The sequence below is a fragment of the Sciurus vulgaris genome (assembly GCF_902686455.1).
Source record: "Sciurus vulgaris genome assembly, chromosome: 7".
NCBI lineage: Eukaryota > Metazoa > Chordata > Mammalia > Rodentia > Sciuridae > Sciurus > Sciurus vulgaris.
The window spans coordinates 154,365,988-154,387,710 of NC_136467.1; the positions used below are offsets into that span (position 1 = coordinate 154,365,988).

The 21,723-nt window shown below is 48.6% G+C and overlaps 1 protein-coding gene across 2 annotated transcripts; it reads left to right on the plus strand.

The window, feature by feature from the left end:
- Nucleotides 1-4,064: 4,064 nt before the first annotated feature.
- Nucleotides 4,065-19,636, plus strand: NRSN1 (neurensin 1). Of its 2 annotated transcripts, none has more exons than XM_079148813.1 (3): nucleotides 4,065-4,138; nucleotides 9,232-9,432; nucleotides 17,993-19,636. In XM_079148813.1, the coding sequence occupies exons 2-3, from the start codon at nucleotides 9,241-9,243 to the stop codon at nucleotides 18,389-18,391; spliced, it is 591 nt and encodes a 196-aa protein (XP_079004939.1). In that variant the 5' UTR covers nucleotides 4,065-4,138; nucleotides 9,232-9,240; the 3' UTR covers nucleotides 18,392-19,636. The 2 variants fall into 2 exon arrangements, with proteins under 2 accessions (XP_079004939.1, XP_079004938.1); XM_079148812.1 differs by having other exon boundaries at nucleotides 4,071-4,138; nucleotides 9,197-9,432.
- The last annotated feature ends 2,087 nt before the right edge of the window (nucleotides 19,637-21,723 follow it).

Sequence of the window (21,723 nt, forward strand, 5' to 3'; positions counted from 1 at the left end):
GTTAAACGTTTTCATATACTCTAACCCAGGGAAATGTATCAAGTCAAAGCTTAGTTGCTTCAGAGTGATCACCTTTGTTCCCCAATGTTTGCAAAATGAATAATTAGAGCTATAGTTTTGTAGAACAAGATCGTGGTGATTACTCACGGTAAGGGCAGCCTGGGGGGCAAGCCATGTCTTACTTTATCTCACTAACTGACTTGGAACAGAGACCGAGCCAGAGCTGGTGGACTAGAGGAATCTGGAAGAACTGCATTGCCCCCAATCTCATGGCCAGAGAGGACAATGTTGGAAATGAACCTGGCAAAAGAGGAGGTAAAGCCGAAGAAAAGTTCCTGGGAAACTTAGAGGACTTGAGACTCCAGGCTGAAAATACAAACTCCTAAAACATTTCACTAAATAACAGTAAAGTTGTAATAATAGAATAATAGCTACAATTTATTGAGTACTTATTATTTACCAGACATTGCAATAAATGCCTTATGAATATGACTTCATTTTGTTCTTCTAACTGTCCTATGAAGTAGGTATTGAGAGCATTTCACAGATGAGGCATCCAGTAGTGAAACAGCCCAGTCAGAGTTGAATAGCTGGGCAGTGGCAGACCCAGGACCAAGACCCAGGACTAAGACCAGTCAAGTTCTAGTTAGGGTACCTTTCTGAATGAATGGACACAGACCAAAAGAAATCAGGACACCGCCAGGCACCAGGTCAGAGGGAAGCCATGCCCTTCCAGGAGTCTGACCTCTAATGGAAGGGCAATTCAGAACCCCAGGACTTTTGCCTGCATGTTGTCCTTAAGACTTTCAAGGATGGAAAACACGCATAGCCATGATAGAACCTAAGAAGAAACAAGCATTCAGCAAAAAACAAGCAACATGTCAAAACTCATGCAGGTGTAATTTTTTTTTGCACAGGGGGAACAGAGAGAAATAAGAATACCTACGGGTTAGGTGGAGTTCAAGAGCGTAGCTTGTGAACCCCAGGAACGAAGAAGACAAAGCCATCCTAGTCCTGGTGGCCCTTCTGAATGCTTGCCCAACATTTGCTAGGTGCATCTACTCTTTAATGAGAATACAAAGGGCTTTTAATTTTTTTTTCCTAAAACCCAGGTGGAGGTGAGAAAATAATGGGCAAAGAACTCCTACACTCTTAGTCCTCCCCAGATCACCTTGTAGCTTGCAGCCCCCTCCCCATTAGTAGCTGTGTGACCTTGGATCTGCATCACTGTGTGTGCAGGTTATTTTCTTTGTACCTCAGCCTCTTCATCTCTCAGAATGGGGGTCACAGAGTGTCCATCACATAGGGCTGTGGTGCGGATTCCATGATCAAACATGCATATAATTAATATGCCTAAAAGGTACTTAAAGTAATGCTTGGCAAGTAGTATACACTATGTAAATGTTAGGTGTTGTCATTATTATTATTTATAGCATGACCCTGCAAGGATTAATGATCTTGGTAAGTTTTCTTGTTCAATGCTTCCTACCAGTGGTATGCAAAAAGTGCCCTGGAGTAGAGGTTACTAACTTGCCCACACCCACTAAATTTTCCGAGGCACTCACAGGTGATTTTCTAGTGTGTCCTTGTAAAGCACATTTCTTTCTTTCTTTTTTTTTTAATTATTTTTATCTTACAGACTGCCTTTTGATTCATTGTACACAAATGGGGTACATCTTTTCGTTTCTGTGGTTGTGCACGATGTAGATTCACACCATTCATGTAATCATACATGTACACAGGGTGATGATGTTTATCTCTTGAATATCATCATTTACGTCGTTTTCCTCATCTTTCTTTCATCTCTCCCATTTAGACTTCCGGATCAGGGGCGAAATAAGGAACTGAAACCCCCAGTGCTTGAGAAGTGAGAAGAGCCCTTCACCTCTGGTCTCACCAAGGACAGAAAGCGGAGCGGGAGACGCCCCCACCGACTCCGGTGGCTGCAGTCGGTCTTCCTGCCCCTCCACTCCCCCAAGCCCTGGCCGCCGGGCAGACGTGGCCCGGGCAGAGAGATCACCGGGGCTCGCAGAAAGGCCGAGCAGACACGCGCCCCGCTTCCTGGGTGCCAGGCCACCCGGGCGCGCGGCCGCAGGCAGGAAGGGGCCGGCGCTTGTCTGCCCCGCCCGCTGCCCGCGCACGCGGACCGGCCCGGCGGCTGCGCGGGCACGTGGGCGCCGCTGTCACTCACGCGCAGGCTGAGCTTCGCGCGGCGGGAGCGGCGGCGGCGGCGGCGGCGGCAGCGATGGGACCCCAGCGAGAGATCTGCAGCTAGGCCAGCTGCACTTGCTCCACGGGTCAGGGGATCGGAGGGCCAGGTAAGCCGCGCGGGCGCAGGGCTGCTGCTGTGCTCCCCGGCGCAGCTCGCCGCCAGCGCGCCCTCTCCTCGCTTTCTCTTTCCTTCCTCCCTCCCCGCGCACGCATTCTCCCCCCCCCCCCCCCCCCACTTCTCTCTCTTTCTCTCTCTCTCTCTCTCTCTCTCACACACACACACACACACACACATTCATTCACTGACATGTGTTCTATGCATACACGTCTCCACAGAAGCCATGCATATTAAATTCCGTAAAATTAGAGGTAGCCAACTCCATGCCTTGGTGGTTTGTGATTTGTGTTACGTAAGAATTTGGGGGTTGAACAGCTTAAAACTTGAGAAAAGAAAAGTTGTCCGTTAGGTAAAAATAAAATGTGTGCTGTTGGGAGTTTGTAAAGCTGGTTTGATTTTCCAGGCTGAATTGAATCGGCACCACCCTCCCCGCCCCTTCGCCACATCTGAAGATGTCTGTGTGTTTTGATATGATCCCAGCACCTACTTCCTATTGGAAAGGGATATTGAGTGGGTATCAGACCCAGGCGAGTGACCTAAAGAAGACAGCTGGAGTTGAACAGCTTAATTGGTTCCTGGCTCTGCAGCGAAAATGTTGTCAGTACCTTGGAGAGCTCCTGGGGTTCAGGCAGGCCAGCGCCTTGGGCAGAGCGCATGTGTGCCTTCAGTTCCTTCAGACAAAACGGGAGAGCAGCAGGGAAAAGAAGGAGCATTTAACTGAGAGATTCAGAAACAAGGACAGAGATGGCTTTGGGGACAGAGACAAGGACCAGGAAAGGGGAAGAGGGAGAGATAAGAGATGGGAGAAGGTTGTGAATCTCTTGACTGGTTTCCTTTTCCCATCCTCAACCCCGGTTCTAGTACACTTTGCTTCTTTCCCCACATCTGCTCACATGTACTTAAACTCTGGGGGCCAGGACTTGAAGAAGGTTCAACTGTGCTTTACGTAGATGGACCTGGAAATCCTGAGAACCGTTTGGTAGGCCTCTGCTGGGCTTACTCATCCCCAGTCTTTGAGATCCCCTCCAAATGAATGAGAACCCGTTCACCAGAAAGGATTTTTAAGGGCAACTTGGAAAATACAGCCCCAATTATTTTATTTCACAAGACTAGAGTAATGTAGAAAACCAGTAGCTAGATCCATGGCTGGCAATGTCTTCTTAATTAAATTTTTGCATGGGCACCTGCTTTTCTTAGGCAGATGGAAAGTAAAATGATCATGATAGGAAGAAAATGGATAAAGGAGTAAAACTAAGCCTAATAAGAAAATTGTCCAAAGAGCCTTAGTAAGGGTATAATGCATGTAAGCCTATCAGAAACCATTGTGACCACAAGACTCATTTATTTTACAGTATAATGGAACAAGCCCCATGGAAATCACTTGTGGAATATCTGGGAAGCAAGTAATCTTTTAATGTAGGATTGGTGGATCAGCCTAGTTGGTATTATTAACTACATGGTATATGGTTTTAGCAAAATAAGATTAGCATTGATATAGTATCTTATGGTTTAGAAAACCCTTTTGATTTATGTTATTCATTTACTCCACACGTCATCATGGAAGCCCATTAGAAAGTTATGAACTACAAGTTAGACTTCTGTTTTTAAAAAAGCTATCTCAACTGTCAATGTATCTGTCAACAATAACATGGTTTTATAAGTTCTATGAATGGCTTTTGAAATTTCAATTTTGACCTGGATCACATCTGCAGAGACTTTTTTTTTTTTATTACATAGGATTGAAGAATGTACTGCTAAAAAGAAAGTTCAAAGAGCAAACAACTGCAGAGGGAGCAGAGAACTTCAAAGGTAAGACTCAACCCGTATCATGTGCAAATACAGAATCACCTTGCAGTGCGCATACAGATGAAGGAGAGAGTATCACAGGGAACGTGAGTTCCTTCTCTCTTCTTGTTTTGGCTTTGAACTTTATGTACTTTACTAGAAATATATATCTTGAATGATTGAAGTAATAGAGATAATTACATATCATTACTCTTTTATTACATTATAAAAGTGACTACCTATCCCACTGTCTTGGTATTTAAAGTTCATAATATAGGACCGTGATCTCTACAACTATTCCAGAAAGATAAAACATCTCTGAAATGCTTCCATGGTAGAAACACATCTCGAGTTTTTCAGGTCATGCTGATACACTTCCAGAATGCTTGTACGGAGGAGCCAAAGGCTGTCAGCAGGCAGCCACGCCTCCCTGCACCACCCGGGAGCCGGATGGAGTCTTTTAAGTGAGCCGACCTTTGGGTCTGGGTTTGGATAAGTGGTCTAAATGGCCTGTGTGCCTACACCTGTTCTCTGGCAGCAGTAGCCCTGTAGAAAGTGGCTTTAATGGGAACTTCACTTTCATTTTCTCCAAATTATTTTGAGGAAAAGAAAAGCAGTAGGAAAAATTGAATCCTATTTCAAAGTGAATGAACAAAGGGAGCCTGTGCCAGCCTGGCCACACACGGAATCACAGCGTGGGGAAACACTCACCCTTTCTGTGCCTCCTTTTGCTGCCTCTCTTCCCTCAAGGAGGTCATGAAGACAAACAAGTAATCTTCTTAGGGCTTCATGGGGCAGAACTATTTATTTCTGTTTTCATGGCTGTAAGAATTTTTAAAGTGAAATAAAGGGTAATGTATTGGGCTGAAATTCAAATTTCCAAAACACTGGTGCTACCACATACTGGCGCGCATGGCAATCCCAATGCTGCATGGAAGCATTTGCTGCCCAACACAGACATGCCCACAGGGATTCTCAGCATCTGCACTCTCTCCCGCTGCAGTGCCTCTTTACGATGCCCACTTTGCTGCCCCATGCTTCACGAGTGTGTCTCCTTCCAATCCAAGAGTCCACTGAAGGCACCCTGGGCCCCACCCCCTGCACATCTGCTGTCTGTCAGGCACCCGGCACACAGCAACACTTTTAAAACACTGGGAAAAGGGAGAAACAAGCAATGAGGGACCACTCAGGACATTACCTACACCCTCCAGAAAGTTTCAAAGTACTGAAGATACAGCGGTGAACAGGCTAGAAAAGCCCCCCCCACCACGGAGTATACAGCCCCCCATGTGCATGGTCTATCAGACCACAAACAAGCCAAACCTGGAACACCAGGTGTTAACAAGTGCCCAGGTGAGAAACAAACCTGGACAAGGGGACAGAGAGCCATGGGTGCTGACATTCAGGCAGGCTGATTGTGGGGGGTCTTTCAGAAGAAGGTAGGAGGGCTTGGGTACAGCGCTGTCCTTCCACTGGTCTCAGAGACACAATCGGCACCTAACGTCTAACTATGTTTGCAAGAGAGGCGGTCGCTGTAGGCAGATGACGGCAAAGAGAAGGCCACGGTGGATCCTCATTCATCTGCACCTGGAGATGCATCATCTCCAGGGAGAAGGAAAACAACTCCTCCTTCCTAGATGACCAGAGGACGCACACAGGGGTTCCCTGTGCGCCACCAGGCTGCCAGGTGGGGAGGGGAGGCCACAGTGTTTGCAGATGTGCAGTTCCAGAGGTTTTTTTATTCTCCCCTCCTGTCAAGGTTTCTCTGAAGTGAGGAGCCCTCTGTGAGATCTTAACAACACTCACACACTTGACATGGCCATGTTCACTGCCACTACTGCAGCCGCTGACATACAAACAGGACCCTGGACAACCTTGCTGGGAAAGCGAGTGTCAAGCCAGACAACAAAGCCTTTGAACAACCTCCTTTTCTCTCTTGAGTCCTAGTTTATTGGATATAATTTAATCATTGCCAGGTTTGAAAGTGACTTTAGGTAGTGACCTCTGTGTCCTTTTTAAAATGCCAGAGATGTCAGCCCACCAAGTAGATTCCAAATAATTATAATCTTCTCTGGGACCAAAAAAAAAAAATGGAACCAAAAGGTGCCAGCTTCTCTGAGTCCTACAGCTGTCTGCGGGGATTTCACAGGTCCAGGCCCTTCACTTGCCCTTGTCAGATTTCAAACCTCGTGTCATGTTCCTCCACAGGGTCCTTCTTCTCCGGAAGTGAGTCCCAACTACATATAACTTGGGGAAGATGTAGGGATCCTCTCAGAGCCCCAGGGACTATTTGGCAACATATATTGTACTGAAGCAATGTGTTAGGCACACAGCACACACCCTATCAAGCAGGTTCAGAGGTAACTAACTTAACCAGTAACTTGCCCTCTCCTTTACACTGAAGCTTCATATACACTAGAGTTAAGTAAAAATCTGAGATTGATGACCCATCAGGTACTGAAAGGGGATGGGAAGTCAGTTAATCCTGTGTTTTTTTACAAAAAGTAATTGACTCATTCTGTGTGTTTGTAGCCAAAAAAAAAAAAAAAAAAAAAATCCTAGAAAACTACATTTGGAAGAAATTAAAGGTCAATAAGATCTGACTGCTTTACTTAGGGACCATGAAACCACAGCCCAGAGAAGTTATGAGCTTGCTCGAGAGCCCATGAGCAATCGTGTGCAGCTCAGAAACTAGCATGGAGTCCATTCTCTTCTCAGAGTGGTCAGCACAAGGTTCTGGTTCATGCTGTGTGCTCCTGAAGGCAAGTAGGGATCTTGGAGAGACCTCTCCAAAGGGATCCAGCGGCACTAAAAATCCATCCAAGAGAAAGGTTTGGGCCCCAAGCACTGGTTCTGCAACGCTCTCTATCCCTTGTGATTTTGCCCATACTTTTTTCTCACCGGATGGGACTAGGGAGTCTCCTAAAGCAGGAGCTCAGCTGTTGGGGAAGAGCTCTGTGGTTCTGCTCTGCAGCCAAGCTCAGTCCTGAGAAAGAGCAACCTCAGCCTTGAGAATAGCTCCCACTGCTGCTACAAGGGGCTTTTATTCCTATCATTCCTGTCCTGGTCTTTCCCATGTTAGTCTCCGGTGCTTTATAGACAACTGGAATATGTATATGGAGATGAGCTGGTTCTTACTTGGCAAGGATGTGATGCAGTCCATGCTCCTGCTTATTCTATTAATATCACCTCTCCTCTCCTCCCTGACTCACAGTGTGACCTTTAACAAGGTGATTTTGCTATGCCTCAGTTTCCTCAGTGACACAGCAGTTAGTAATGATTCCCAACTCCCCTTGACTGAATTTTTATTAGCACATCTTGAAGGTGAGTTTAAAATGATTCTGCTTACATATCACTAATAATAGGCTCTTATTAATCATCCTCATTGTCACAGGATTAAATAGAAGGTACCGAAGAGCTCATCCTAGCACTTAAAGTATGAAAACTAAGCAACAGTTCTCTGACCCATCTGACTTTGTAATCAGGTGAAGAACAGTCTATGATCTTGACTTGTTATGGAATGGTAGCCTTCTGAACATGAAAGGTTGGGATGATCATTCCCTTACCTCCTCTGTACTGTCCTCCTGGATGATCTCCTTTGATGTCAGCTGTACCCAGAACAAGGTGTAGCAGGGGCACTAAGTACCATGTGCCCAAGAGTAAGGAAGATGAGGTGACTGGCCACCACCAACACTGCTGCTCACATCATCTTTCTAAGATCAGCCACATCTTTCTGAACTTTACCAAGACCATCTGGGACCAAGGACACACATTTCCAACAAGATGTTGGATGGGTCCACTTTGTGCCCCTAGGACGGGACGAGGTCAATCATCCCAAGTTTGCCCAATGACTCTAGCCAAACAAACCAAGTGGCCACACACAGGCACTAGACAGAACGACAGATGGTTGTCCTTGTAATGAGCAACCTGGTTGGGGTTTGATAATAACTGGAAGCATTCACTATGTCTCTGTTGGCCTGGTTACAGCACAATAGTGGTTTTTCCTAGAAAGATTACCTTCTATGTAATACATAGACTATGTCCACACAAGGAAAGAAACCTAGAAGACAATCAAAAAAATGCAAACAAGCATTTCTTATTTCCCAGTTGCCCATCTATCTGCTTATGTAGAGATCACCAAAGAGCAGAGGATAACTGAGAATTCCCTGACTCACCAAAATCACTGCCCCTCAGTAACGACTTTTTTTGAACCATGAATTATTAACTAAACCCATATAAATGCCTCTCTCCAAGGGTATCAGTTCAAATTAAGTTGAAATTCCATCGTAAAAAGATAGGGCCTCAAGCAACCCACCCATAGCACAGTTTCATTTAGCAACTCTCCTCAATTCTTACCTATGCTATAGAGTTGGTGGGAGATCATAGAAGCCTGGGTCTACTCCCTCCATTGCACTAGCTACCCACATAGACCCATGTATCCACAAATAATGACTGAAGTACGTAGTGTTAGTGAGGTGTAAATTATTGACCAAGCCATTTGTGATTAATAAAGCATGAAGCGTATGTTGTTCTGCAGCATTTTAATCAAACTTCTGTACAGCCTAAAAATCAGGATGTCAGAGAAAGACACATGCAATCTGAAGGTGAAATTCCAAAACAGTTAAGATGGTGCGAGTCTCCCGTGTAGAATCTTCAAGGGAACATGGTGGAGTGTCTGAGAGGACAGTCCAAGACAAACTCTATCTGTGGCAAAAGAGAGTGCCTGCCTAACCCTCTAACAAGTGAGCCTGAGAACGCCTCAATCCCAGTCTGTTAAAGATTTCTTGTCAAGGCAATGAAACCCTCATCTCCCTTATTGCCATTTTGTATGTGTCTCATGCTTAAGTTTTTGCATAATTTAAGTGTCCCCTGCTGCTGTGCCTGGTTTCACTGATGGAGAACTGGTTCCAGCCATTGATTGTTGGGGGTAACTTTGCATTCAACAGAAAGGAAGAGCAGCTTATAAGGAAGACAGGCCTTCAAAAGTGCCTTTCCTCTTAAGAAAAGAGCATAGTTCAGATAAAATGACATTCTTCAGCCTGATTCTCACGTGTAGTGTGTCTTCTGACCCCGAGCCCAGAGCCCAGGGGCTGATGCAGGTGGTGCTGTTGTTCCAGCCGGGAAGAATGAGTTCTTGCAGCAGCAGCGTCTGTGGGTCCCAGCAGGTACAGGCTGCCCCCGAGGGCGGCCCCCAGTGCTATGGAGTACGGTCCTACCTGCACCAGTTCTATGAAGACTGCACTGCCTCCATCTGGGAGGACGAGGACAACTTCCAGATCCAGAGGTCACCCAACCGGTGGAGCTCCGTGTTCTGGAAGGTAAGGAGGAACGTGTGTGTAACTTGGGCAACAGGGAGCATCCCACATAAACTGCACTGTGAGAACCGGGAGGCTCAGGCCCATATGTGCCTCAGTCTGGGGCACTAGATGCAGTTTTCTCCCTTTAGGGAAGGAGAATCTAAGCCCCAGGGCCAGAGGAGGGCCCCAAGTGCAGTGCCACGGTGGCAGTTTGCTCACCAGGAAACCACCCATAGGCAAAGGACACCCTTCCGGCCTCCCTTATAGACCTGGTAGGGATCATTTGACAAACTGCAGCAATTGTTCAAAAAAAAAAAATTGGGTGTTTAGAGAGAGCTAATGGTGAATCATGGTCCAGTGGTCAGAATACCACTTGCACACACAGGCTCTGGGAGCCTCATCAGACAACATGTACGGGCCCCCAGCCAACACCCAGTGAGCACCTACTGTGTGCCAAGAGGGTTCCAAGTGCTGGAGATCAAAGTGATAAACTGGACGACAAGCCCCTGCCCTCAGGAGCTGAAGTCTGTTGTGGGAAACAGCCATGAACAGGAAAAGCCCATGGCAGAAGGTCAGGTAGTGACAAGTGCCGTGAAGAGAAGTCAATCAAGATGAGCAGAGTGTCCCAGGCTGGTGTATGCACGTGAGGAAAGCCTTTCAGAAGAGAAGGCATCCAAGCACAGATCAGGATGAGCTGAGGGAGCAGACCTGAGCTCATCATGCCGAAGGTCTCCTGTGCTGGGAAATAGCAGGTCCCAACCTCTGAAAGGAGAAGAGACCCAGCCTGACTGGAGTGCAGTGTGCAAAGGGACAGGAAAACAGCAGCACAAAGTTAGATGTGGGATCCAAAGATGACAGTGAAGCTTTGGGCTTTTACCTCCGCAGTGAGGGCAGCCATCTGAAGGTGGTCTGCAGCGGACGACACAATCCCACCAAGATCATGACACCATCCTTCTGGCTCCTGTGTGGAAAACAGAGACAGCTGGATCAACTCAGAGGCTATACAAGCCCCCAGGCAGGGCCCGTGGAAATGGTGACATGCAGTTCAAGTTAGCACTAAGTTTGAAGACCAGGCAGTCAGGGTGCTGATGAACTGGAAGTGGGGCATGAGGGAACGAGGAGTCGAGTGTGACCCTGGACCTGCATGGCATTTGGTCTCATGGCTTACTAGGAGACAGGACTCCACAGATGAGTGGGGAAAGAGGGGAGGAACCAGGGGCTCGACTTTGACCGTGTTAGGTGGAGGGACCTGTTAGGTTCAAGTAGGGATCTCTAGTGGACGTTTACATACACCAAGCCACAGCTCATGGCTTTGGAGTTGTTGATACACAGAGTGCATACAAGACACCAGAAGAGCCGGGATCACCAGGAAGACAGCGTTGGGACAGCCCAAATTTAGAAAGGGAAAAGAGGACATAAGCTTGCAATTTACTGGTAATACAGTATGACAAGAAGCACTATAGCCTGAGCATGGATTCCTCCCTGAGACGTGAGTTCAAACCCCAGCTCTCCTGTTCTATTGCTCTGTGACTTTGGGCCTCCAATAGGGAAACTTGAAATACCCACCACATTGTGAGAATTAAATAAGGTAATATTTACAAAGAACTTAAAACAATTGACTGATCTATACCCAATTATCATTCGCTAGATTAGCTATTTCCAGATGAGTTCTTAAATCGAAATAAAACTGGAAATCTAGTTAAAAAATACATACTGGGTAGCATAGTTGCTAACATGGGTTATCCAAGACCTGTGCTAACTCAGATTCATACTATTGTCACGAGCTCTGTATTAGAATTAGTCAAGTCAGCATCCTTGCCCTCTATAAATCTTACCTCCGTTGAATCCTTACTGTCCAGAACCAATGAAATACACAACCATGCCTGCCACATCTTGTATTTACCCAGATAAAAGGGGGTGGTTGCATGATTACTTTCTGCCTCTCTCCATCCCTATAGCTACAGAGGAGGGAGGGAGAGAGACAGAGTTATGTGCTAAAGCCTTATATCCACTGACATACGGGTTATTATAAGCATTCATGTAGACCCAAGCAGGCCAAGTCATGGCTTCATAGAGTACGTTCCTACAACGTCCAAGTCCTAGATTCACAATCCTAATCCTTAAACACTAGAAGCCTAGCATCAACCTGCATGACCTGAGGATTCACTGTCATAGAGCCCTAATCTGTACCACGGGAATAACCCACTGTTCTTGAACTCCTCCTAGGGAAGGCGAGTGAATTCATTTAGTGTTTTATGGAGACCTTTGTGCCAATGCAGAGAAAGGTACCAGTTACACACCTGTTTCTATTATGCTCCTTTGCAATGTTGTTTCTTTTTTCATTTTCAAGTAGCTCCTGCAGGGGTGTTCAAGTTGCTGGTTCCTCTCTGGCTCCACCGCGGTGTGGCTAGGGCCATGTTCTCTCCTGGGGCTGCTCATAGTGCCCTGATAGGCCTCTGTGCTCTGAAGGCCTCTGAGCAGCAGGCAGCATGGAGGGGCTTCACAAGGAAAGCGATTTCAGCAGGTCCGAGTTAGAGTGTTTGCCCTATGGCAGGATCGGTGTAACGTCTACCTCACATGCTGCTCTTTCTTTCTTTCTAGACTAGACTACTTGGTAGGCGCTATAAGATTATACAAGCGCACGCTTCACCTCTGAGTACAGCTCAGCCCGACTTGACGGAGTGCACTGTCAGGGAGGAGAAGCAGACGTGCGCCCATAGTGCTACCACGCAATGTGCTGAATGGAAGCAGTCAGGGCCCTTCCTGGGAGCACGGGGTTGGGGAGCAGGGAGGAGTGTATATCGGCCGCAGCCTGGAGAAGTGGCCCCACCCACAGAGGGGACCACCCATGTGCAAGCAGGAGAGGGGCAGCCCACCGCCCCCAGGAGGAAGAAGTGCACACATTTCTGAGTTGAGGGAGAGATGGTGGCATGTTCGGGACTCTGCAGAAAGTGTGGCTCAGGTGGAGAAAACATTTACAAGTTCAGGGACAGGGGTCATAGATGAACTGAAAATGCAGGCAAGAGGCAGATCACAGAAATCTATGGAAGGCTTGCAAGAAAAGCTTCTCCAGGACCTCTCGGCTTGAGGCGGGCAGGACAGTAATGAACGTGGGTTTTCCTGGGAGGGGAGGGAATGCCCCACGATCTGGTGTAAACACACACACTGTGCACACAGGCATACACACAGAGAACAGTCTCTGTGCCTTTGAGTCCTAGGTGACTGGGCTGCAGCAGCTGCGGAGCTTACCCAGTGCCTGTGCCTTTCTCCATCTTCAAAAGTCGACATGAGGTGGTCCCTTCTGACCTCTGCCACTTGCTGCCACCCAAGGATCGAGCAGGTGAAATTTTCTTATCCTCGTATTTGACCTTCACGAAGGCTGTTGCCACTTGATCGTCTATGCAGCAAGCAGCCCGTATGCGGGCATTCAGCCAGTCCTCTCGCTCCCACCAGCCGCTCCTCGCCCCGGGGTCAGCCTTCTACCTTCTTCTCAGCCTGTCCAGAAACTGCCCAGAGGGCGTTCAGCGTGATGTGCCTCCTCCATCGCCTTATAAAGTGGAGGTGACTCTGGCCCCTCTCTTCCCTCTCTAGACCTAGGTTAAGCGCCTCCTCTCAGCCAACCCCTCGGAGCTACATCAGAGTTTACACCTGAATCTTAGATTTCAGAGTTTTGGTAGATATTAAAGAGTTGGGTTTAGGAGCTGTTACTTTGATGCACATGCGCGCGCGCGCGCGCGCACACACACACACACACATGACAGATATAAGCCCCAAATGTTTTAAATTACTTTACAGTCTGCTTCTCGGAACACTATGGATCATACATCAGACTAACTGGAAGGTCTTCTGATGCTCCCATTTGGCTGTTTTCATCACTGATCCACTTGAAGGGTTTAGGGGCTGTCAGAGACTATTAAAAGGAACCATGTGATAGTATGTTTGTGTTTAAAAGGTTTCTCAAATGACCCTTGAAGGATGGTCAAGGTCAGTTTTGACTAGATCAGGACACTGTTGTGAATGTCTGAGCCAGATGTGTTAATGGTTTTGCCATCGGAGCAGCTGTGGTGGCAGGGAGAGAGGATTCATGAGATTTTTATGAGGCAGACTCTACTGATGGCGATGTGAGGAAGGACTCTGAGTGGGAAAGGGGAGGAAGACAGAGAAACAGGGAAGGGCTTTAGAGTCCCATGTGGAACATCTGGGGCTTGAAGAGCCCTTGGGACATTTTTCTGTAAGTCATGGTATTTGGAAACAGAGCGTCAGAAATCCATCCATAAATACAGACTAGAGCTCAGGACAGCAACTCAGGCTGGAGTTAGAGATTTGGAAATCGCTGGTAAGAAGCAGGAGCTGGAACTGCAGCCTTAGATTAAACCTTAGTGAGAACATATTGAATAAGAGGCCGGGGTCAAGGGCGGAACCCTGGAACACCAATGACTGGGCAACGTGGGCCGAGTGAGCTGCTATGAGGAGCGCATGTGTCGGAGATGACCGCAGGCAAGGGTTTCAAGAGGGCCTAAGTGTTTAATATCAATGGCTACAGAGTATTCAAGTGAGATTAGGAAGGAAAGTCACATTGGCTTTGATAATTGGGAGGTCATCAGTGACCAGAGAGAAAACAGCTCTGAGGAAAACCTGGAGGACTAAGCTTGGAAGTCAAGGGCAGGGATGACCCAGGCAGTGGGACGCAGGGCTTCTGAGCACACTTTGGAGATGGAAGCCCTTGAATGTGCTTGCGATGTGCTGGAGGAAAGGAGTCTCAGGGTGGGGTGCTGATAGGAGACCCCAGTGGCCAGGTGCAGGGACCTGTAGCAGACAGGTTGGGTAGATGATGTGAGGACAGGCACTAGGACCACCTAGACCATTGCCTGACGTGGGTACTTGCTTGTAAAGCTCAGCGTCAGGATGAGGCGAGTAGGGACTTAGGAGCTATAATCTGTCACAGCTGCTGGCAGCTGCCACATCCCAGAGCTCAGGGTCTGTGAGGGAGAAGTCACAGCCACCCTGGGGCTGAAGAAGCCGCCGCCAGTGTTTGCTCTTGGGGCACTTTCCCTGAATAGCCTCCAGCTCAGATGGCTGCTTCACATCCAGCTCCCTCCAGCATCTCCCCACAGATGGCGCCGCCCGCCTTGCTGGTTCTCCTTCCAACAGTCATTCCTGCTCCGCTCTGACAGAATGGCTGCGCCTCTGCCTCCTGGAGTAAACTGCGTCTGCAGACCTTGTCTGCTCTCTGAGCCACAACGGAGGGGCGGTTGGTCCAGACAGCAGCATCTGGACTCCCAGCTCCCTTCCTATCCAGCACTCTTTCCAACAGCCAGACTGGGTTTTCACATATCCTCTGCACCGCCTAGACAGAGGTCACAGTCCCAACACTACCCTTACTGTACCTCTGGAGTTTGTCACAGCCTGGCAGGTCCTTGTCCCCCACTGCTGAGGTGGGCCTCACTGCCCCACAGCCTGAGAAGGCCCTGCTGGGCTGGGCTGGAGTCTCCCAGGCAGCATCTCAGCGCCTCCACAAAGCCCTAAACAGAGCCACTTGACTCCTGTGGACCCTCAAATAACCTCTGTGCTGCCATTCACTGAACTCTGACAATTTAATAGAAACTTCTTTCTCTTAAATCTAGGACCACTTCAGCTTATAACTGTGTCCAGAAACGAGTTTCATGACTCTGAACCTAATCACTCACCAGTCTTATCCCTCTGCTACTCCAGCATGGCACAGGGTTAAGCCGCAGCCCCTGGACTTCCCTCGCCCCACGCCCGACATACTCTCGGGAAAGTCCAGAAGCTCCTCCCATCCTTGCCCCTTCTGCCTCCCACACAGCCGGCTCTCCCTGACTGTCCGTGGGCTTGGCGTTCCTCTCGGGGGGGTCCTCAGGATCCTTGCAATCAGCTGCCCATCACATCCTCCCTCCTCCCTCTAATACTCTGGAGCAAACAGGAAGAGGGAGACGCTCGGTGGGGCCAGCTACTTTCCAGTTCTGACAGTGAGCAGAGCTGCCATCTGCAAGCCACAGTTTGCCTTTTTGCTTCAGGGTGATATTCCAAGAGTGGCTTTTCATCTCATGCACTGCTCAGCTGGGGAGCAGGCTGCGCTGAGGATCGATCACCTGTTCCTGTTCCCTGTGAGCAGTCTGGTAGCTAGAGCTGGGAATATTTATCGAAGGTCAGGCGGGACCAAGAGCCCCAGGGAGACAAAAGCAGACAGAGGAGAGCGCTGGCCTCACAGGCTCTTCTGAAGCTCAGGAAGTAAGACGGAGGCCTTCCTGCTGCCCACAGTGTTTGAGGATTAGTGCCAGTTCTTGAGGAGGAAGGCAATTTAATGATACAGGAAGCATGTCACCATGGGTATTTTAAGTTCATTTACTTGATGCACTCAGAATTTTCCAAAGTGACTGGTTTTCCAAAAGTTATAAATACTGTTTAGTCTTCAAAGGTGAATTTACTTGCCACTAATTTTAGGAACTGTAGAAACCAAACCAAAGTGCTATGCTTTACAACCGTTTCCTCCTGCAGTACTTACGTCTTACGTAGAATAGGTTCTGTTGTTAGTAAACATCATATTGACTCTTTTTTCCTTCAATTTCTTCACAAAATGACATTAAAGGACATGTGCTCATATATGGTAGCTAAAACCCTTTTGAAATAGAAATAATAGGAAGGGAACATACAAAATAGTAATTAGTGAAGTATTACAGATAAAAGAGAAGGAGTTTCCACCCACCTGGATTAGAGCGTGGTCATACCACCTGCTAACTATGAGACCTGGAACTGTGCTTGTTAGCCCCTAGCAGCCTCCGTTTCTAGTGGATCAAACAGGAATGAAAATGCTTCTCATAACATGCTTGTAAAGATTGAATGAAAATGTATCTAGCACTATGCCTGGGTCATGGCTGATGATCCATAATGCTGGCTCTCCTTTCCCCTGCTTGCTATAGTAATGGGTTATGAACATATTTTCCTTCTATTAGCCAAACCTCCTTCAGTAGTGTATCACCCCTAAAATTTTAATATATCAGTACTTACACTTGAAATGTTCAACAGTGACTGGTGCCATTTGGTTATTTATCCAACCTTATTATTCTAACTAAAAGCAATTAGGAACAGGAGAAAATGAAAATTTTCACTTGAAAAAATGTGTAACTATTAACAATTCCTTGTTACAAGAGTAATAGTAACTATTCCTTATTCTAAATACTGAGCAATGTCCATGCAAAATAACAATTTTGCAAGAGTTATATTTCCAAATAATAATGATAGTGACTTATCACAATTTATTACTCCACCAGATACAAGACTGAGTGCTTCCAGGCAGGTCACATTTAGCCTTACAACCATTCAGTGAGCTAGGTACTATTACCATTTGTCAACTGTATCGATGGGGAAATTAGAGATGAAAGAACTGAAGTTTCTTCCTCTATGACCCAAGCCCTAGGTGGCATTGCCAGAAGCCAAGGCAGGGTCTGCACATCCCAAACAAATGAGCTCCAGCTACCCAATGGTAAATCACTCTCCTCTTCAGTGTTGCCTTCCCCAGAAGTTAGAGAAATTTAAGCTCCCTCTGCCACCCGCAACATTCAGCAGCTACTGCAGCTCAAGTAGCTACACAGGAGGGTATAAAACGCTCTGGGCTGGGCTGTGGGCCAGCTCCATGGTCTCCCTGCCCTGACCCTGAAGCTCGGGACCCACTCATCTTGGACCTAGTGACCGACTCTCTGTGTGGCTACCTGTCCTTGCCTATAAGCTAACAGGTAGGATTCCTGCCCTGCTTGCTTGCAAAGGGTCAGGTGGTAAGGACTGTCTAGCCAAAACACCAGGATCACCTCTCTGTGCTACCAAGCTGGGTCTACTGCTCATTGCGGTGGGGACCCACTGAAAGTGTGGGAAGGTGTATTCTAGAGGTGGGCCTTGGTTGGGTGATCAGAGAAGGGCAGGAAGGAGTGGGCGTTCACTCAAGTGTCAGGGAGAGTCTATGATGGGATATTTAATAGATCTTATCTCTAGGGAAGGGAAATGATGGTGAGGCCGAACACATGGGCCAAGGAGCTGCTCCAGCCACATGACCAGCTGAGCCAGAGGAGGCGGAGGTTGGCATTTGTGGCTTGCACAGGGACTGTGGTTTGGTCTGAGCTGAGTCTCAACTGTGAAGTGGGCTCCTCCTGCCTCCTCCCTCATAGCCACAGGAGGAGCATGTCAAGCCGTTGTTCTGTGAGACTGTGCCCGACAGGGTACGGCCTCACTGAACTGGCTCCCAACAACAGCATGGCCTCGGGAGAGTCAGCCAGCTGGTGCTTCTCTCGTCCCTGACACCAGCGAGGCCATGTAGGTGAAGAGGGTTGTGCCATCTCCAAGGCAAGACTCTATACCAACAGGAAACCACCAAGATGCAGCTGCGCGTTCAGGTTGCATTCAAATCCGAAAGGTCTTCTTTCACCTTCATTTTAAGAAGAGTAAGTCGACCTTTCACATAGCTGTGGGCTGACTGGAAAGAGTCCCTTCTCTCCGGAAACTTGACAAGGCCACCCTTGCCCCTCAGGCGGAAGCCCTGGCTCACTCCACCTTGCTTCTGTTCTCTGTCTAGGTCGGACTCATCTCGGGCACAATCTTCGTGATTCTCGGATTGACTGTCCTGGCGGTGGGCTTTCTCGTGCCTCCCAAAATCGAAGCATTTGGCGAAGCCGACTTCGTGGTGGTCGACCGGCAGGCCATGCAGTTCAACAGCGCCCTTGACCTGTGCAAGCTGGCGGGAGCTGTGCTCTTCTGCATCGGGGGCACCTCCATGGCTGGGTGCCTGCTCATGTCAGTGTTTGCAAAAAGCTACTCCAAAGAAGAAAAAGTGCTTCAGCAGAAGTTTAAAGAGCGAATCGCCAACATCAAGGCCCACACCCCACCCATTACCAAGGCTCCTGGCCCAGGGGAAACAAAGATTCCAGTCACTTTGTCCAGGGTGCAAAACATCCAGCCTCTCTCTGCGACCTGACACGCTCCCCACCCGCTCTCCCCACTCTGATTCACACACACTGTTAAAAGGAGGCGGCCAGCTTCCCAGGTGACAGATGGGCATTGGCCACCCCAGGCGTGTTTGGCAGGGGGCAGCTGGCCTAGTGCAGAGCTCACACTTGCTCAGCTCAGGTGGCACTGGCGAAGGTGGCAGCCAGGTGTTAGTCAGTGCACACTCACCCAGCTGCATAGGACGGGTGCTCTGTGTCCCCACCAGGAGCCCCTCCGCAGCTCCTCTCCGATATTGTGGCTTTGTGTTCCTTTCTGTGTCATCTGACCAGCCACCCATGGCTGACTTGGTCCGTCTTACTTTCTAATACTGGTTTTTCCAATCCTGCGTGGTGCTGTCTTCCACCCTGTATCCCTGTGTGCAAGATAGTGTCCTGTGTGTTCATAGAAACATGGAGTTCCCTTTGACCCAGACATTAGTCTTTCAACCATATCTTAACATGATGTTCCTGAGATTGGATACAAATTTATGAGTGTTCTGCATAAATCTTTTGGTTTTCTCTACTTTTTTTTTTTTCTTTTCATTTCAAAAGCTAAAATCACCAACTTTAGAGTCTTGGTGAAAAAAAATTAATATTAGGAGTATCCAAAAGCAATGTCCAAAGGCATTGAATTAGAAGCCAGGAAACTTGAGTTCCTACTACTCACTAGCTGTGTGACGTGGCAGAAATTATTTAGCTTCCTAAGCCTCAGTCTCCCCAACTCTACGATGGCTCTATGGGCCTTCCCTACTCAAATATCTGAGATTCTCTTTTTGCCAGGTGTCCTCAAGTCTCTCCCGCAAGAATGTTAATGTGGTTCTTGTGGCTGTCACCATGGCAGGACTTTTTTCAGAACTGAACTCTTGGAAAGTCACCAAGTCTGCCAGCTTCTCACTACCTACCTTAAATATCCAACCCCAGCAATTTATACCATGCTGTCGTATTTTTATAAAGACAAAAGTAAGCCATCCTCAAAGAAGAAACCTCTAGGTGGATAGTGACCTTAAAAAGGGGTTTTGTTCTCAAATAAGATGTGTTATTCTCCAGCAAGACATCCCCTGTGTCCCTTGCAGCACTTACTCTGTGGGTTTAAATTAGACTGAGGAGAATGAGAGGCATGACCTTAGTACTCTCTCGGAGTCTGTGCCACCTTAAGAGTTCTGTCCTTTTCCTGTCCCCTTCACTGGATAAATAAAGTATGTGAACGAGCCAACCCTGACTCGCTCTGTCATTCCTTCAGCGGGCCTGCTTTTGCTCCTACACGTAATTTTCCATTCTGAGAGGAAACAAGCTCTGATGCTTCCCTCGCCAAATGGAAGAATAAATGAAGCAATTAGTGCTCTTTGTGCCCTGCTTATTTTGCACAGTGCAGCATAAAACATGGGCAAGTCAGCCTCCTGGGCCCAACAGGAGAAGTCATCTCAGCTGCTTCAGGTTCTCCACCCTCCTGTGGAAGTACCTCCATTTCACTTGGGAAGCTGTACGCAAGCCCCAAGCATCTGGGCAAGGCAGGCCCCGTCATTCAAAGCTCCCCCTGCTTGCCTGGTATACAAGGCAGAAAAGCAATCTCAAAGAATGAGTCTTGACTCTGGAAGCCTTCAGACTGCAAAGTAACAGCTGGTGGGACTTGGGAACATTTAGGGGCAGATACTACAGCAGCCATCGAGAGCAGCTTCGCTCCTGCAAGAAGCCTCCAGGAAGCCAGGATGGATGGGTCCGTGCTGGTCTGAAGGGGTGACTCAGCACGCCCTGTCTAGCCGGGCTGAGCAGCCCAGGATCTGGGGGAGTGGGCGCCTGCAGCACCATCCCAGCCCCGAGGCAGAAGGGGAGCCCTTGCAGCGAAGCAGAGGAAGAACAGCATGAGGAAGCAGTTCCGTCACTGGAAAGAATATGGGCCAGTGCAACCAGAGTAGAGCCAACACACAGGAGAGTTTTAAAGCTCTGGGCTTTAAGCATCTGGGGCTGGATGGGGCAGGCGTCAGGGGACTGACAAAGTAGAGGGGCTGCTTGTACTGCTCTCTCGCACACTGAAACTCCAGGAAAAGTGACATGGCCTGCTGGCACCTGGAGGGGCTGCAAATACTACTGGAGAGCCTTTGAGATGAGTTCCGCAGCTCGTGGAAGCTTGGACACCTGGAGGGGCAGAAGCCACAGGTAACAGGCTCAGGCGGAAGTCCACCAGTCTACACAGCCCACTGGCCAGCACTGTCCTTTTCTCCGGCTCCACCAAGGGAGGACTGCCCACTGCCTCCCAGGGCAAAGCGCCATGCCCTGAGTGGTTCCCTATGGTTGGAATCTCATCTTCACAGAAGGGCAAAACTGCCTTTCCCGGCCTTCCACTCACTGGATGAAATCCCTCAAAGTTCCCTGGCAGCCCAACCCTCCGAGGGACCCGCTCACCCTCTGCACCTTCGGTCATTTGGCTCCCATGGGCTCCCTGGTTCTCTTCTTCAAGGAACCTTCCCATGTGTTCTTCATGTTCCAATTTGTCCATTCCATCATTTAAACGGAGTGCCTCCCCGCCCCCCCGAGGGTGAAAAAAATCACGGTAGAGATTCCCGAACTTCCTGAACCCGTCACCACCGTGCACAGTCCCTGCGGCCAGAAGACCGACGTCACAAGGTGCATCCCAGCACTCTCGCCCAGTGTGCCTCCATCGCCATGCCCGGCCTCCCAGCACTCATGATCTGCCTCTTCTCTAGATGACTTCAGAGGCCCAAGGCCACTCCAGGATGTGACAGTAAGAGGAAGAACTTAAGTGTGAGGAGTGGGGACTCCTTGGAGGTATCCCATGAGTATGAAGCCCCTAATCCTCACGAAGCTCTGTGGGTATCCACCGTTAGCATCCCTCCATTCCACAGGAGACCCATCCAAGGACAACCTGTGAATGACAGGCAAGATTGGAAGCAGAGGGGCGGCTCGGGCAGCTGCCCTAGGCATCAGAAGGGCTGCCTCTTCCCTGCCTTTCTGCCCCGCTCACATGCATGCTGTTGCCAGGATTTGGCTTCACATCTGTAATCTTCCATCGGAAGCTGCAGCTAGCTCCTGGGGAAGAGGATCAAGGGTTAAGGAGTGCACCCGGAAAACAAACACGGAAGCGTCTTAATTGCTCATTTAAAACAAGTGTGGCATTCTTAACAGCAAGGACCACGCTGGCACTACAAAACACCTGAATACGATGAACAGGGGCATTACAATTTGCTCTCCCTGTGTGGGCACTGCTGAGTGGGACTGTGCAGGCGAGAGGTGGGCAACAGCCTTTAGTGCAACGTCTGGATTTTTCACCCCAAGACCCCCACGACTGAAGCCCACAAGCCAGATT

Coding starts and splice junctions, on each gene's coding strand:
- NRSN1 (XM_079148812.1), top strand. CDS start 9,208: ATGCAGGTGGTGCTGTTGTTCCAGCCGGGAAGAATGAGTTCTTGCAGC. Junction 9,433..17,992: donor GGAGCTCCGTGTTCTGGAAG/GTAAGGAGGAAC, acceptor TTCTCTGTCTAG/GTCGGACTCATCTCGGGCAC.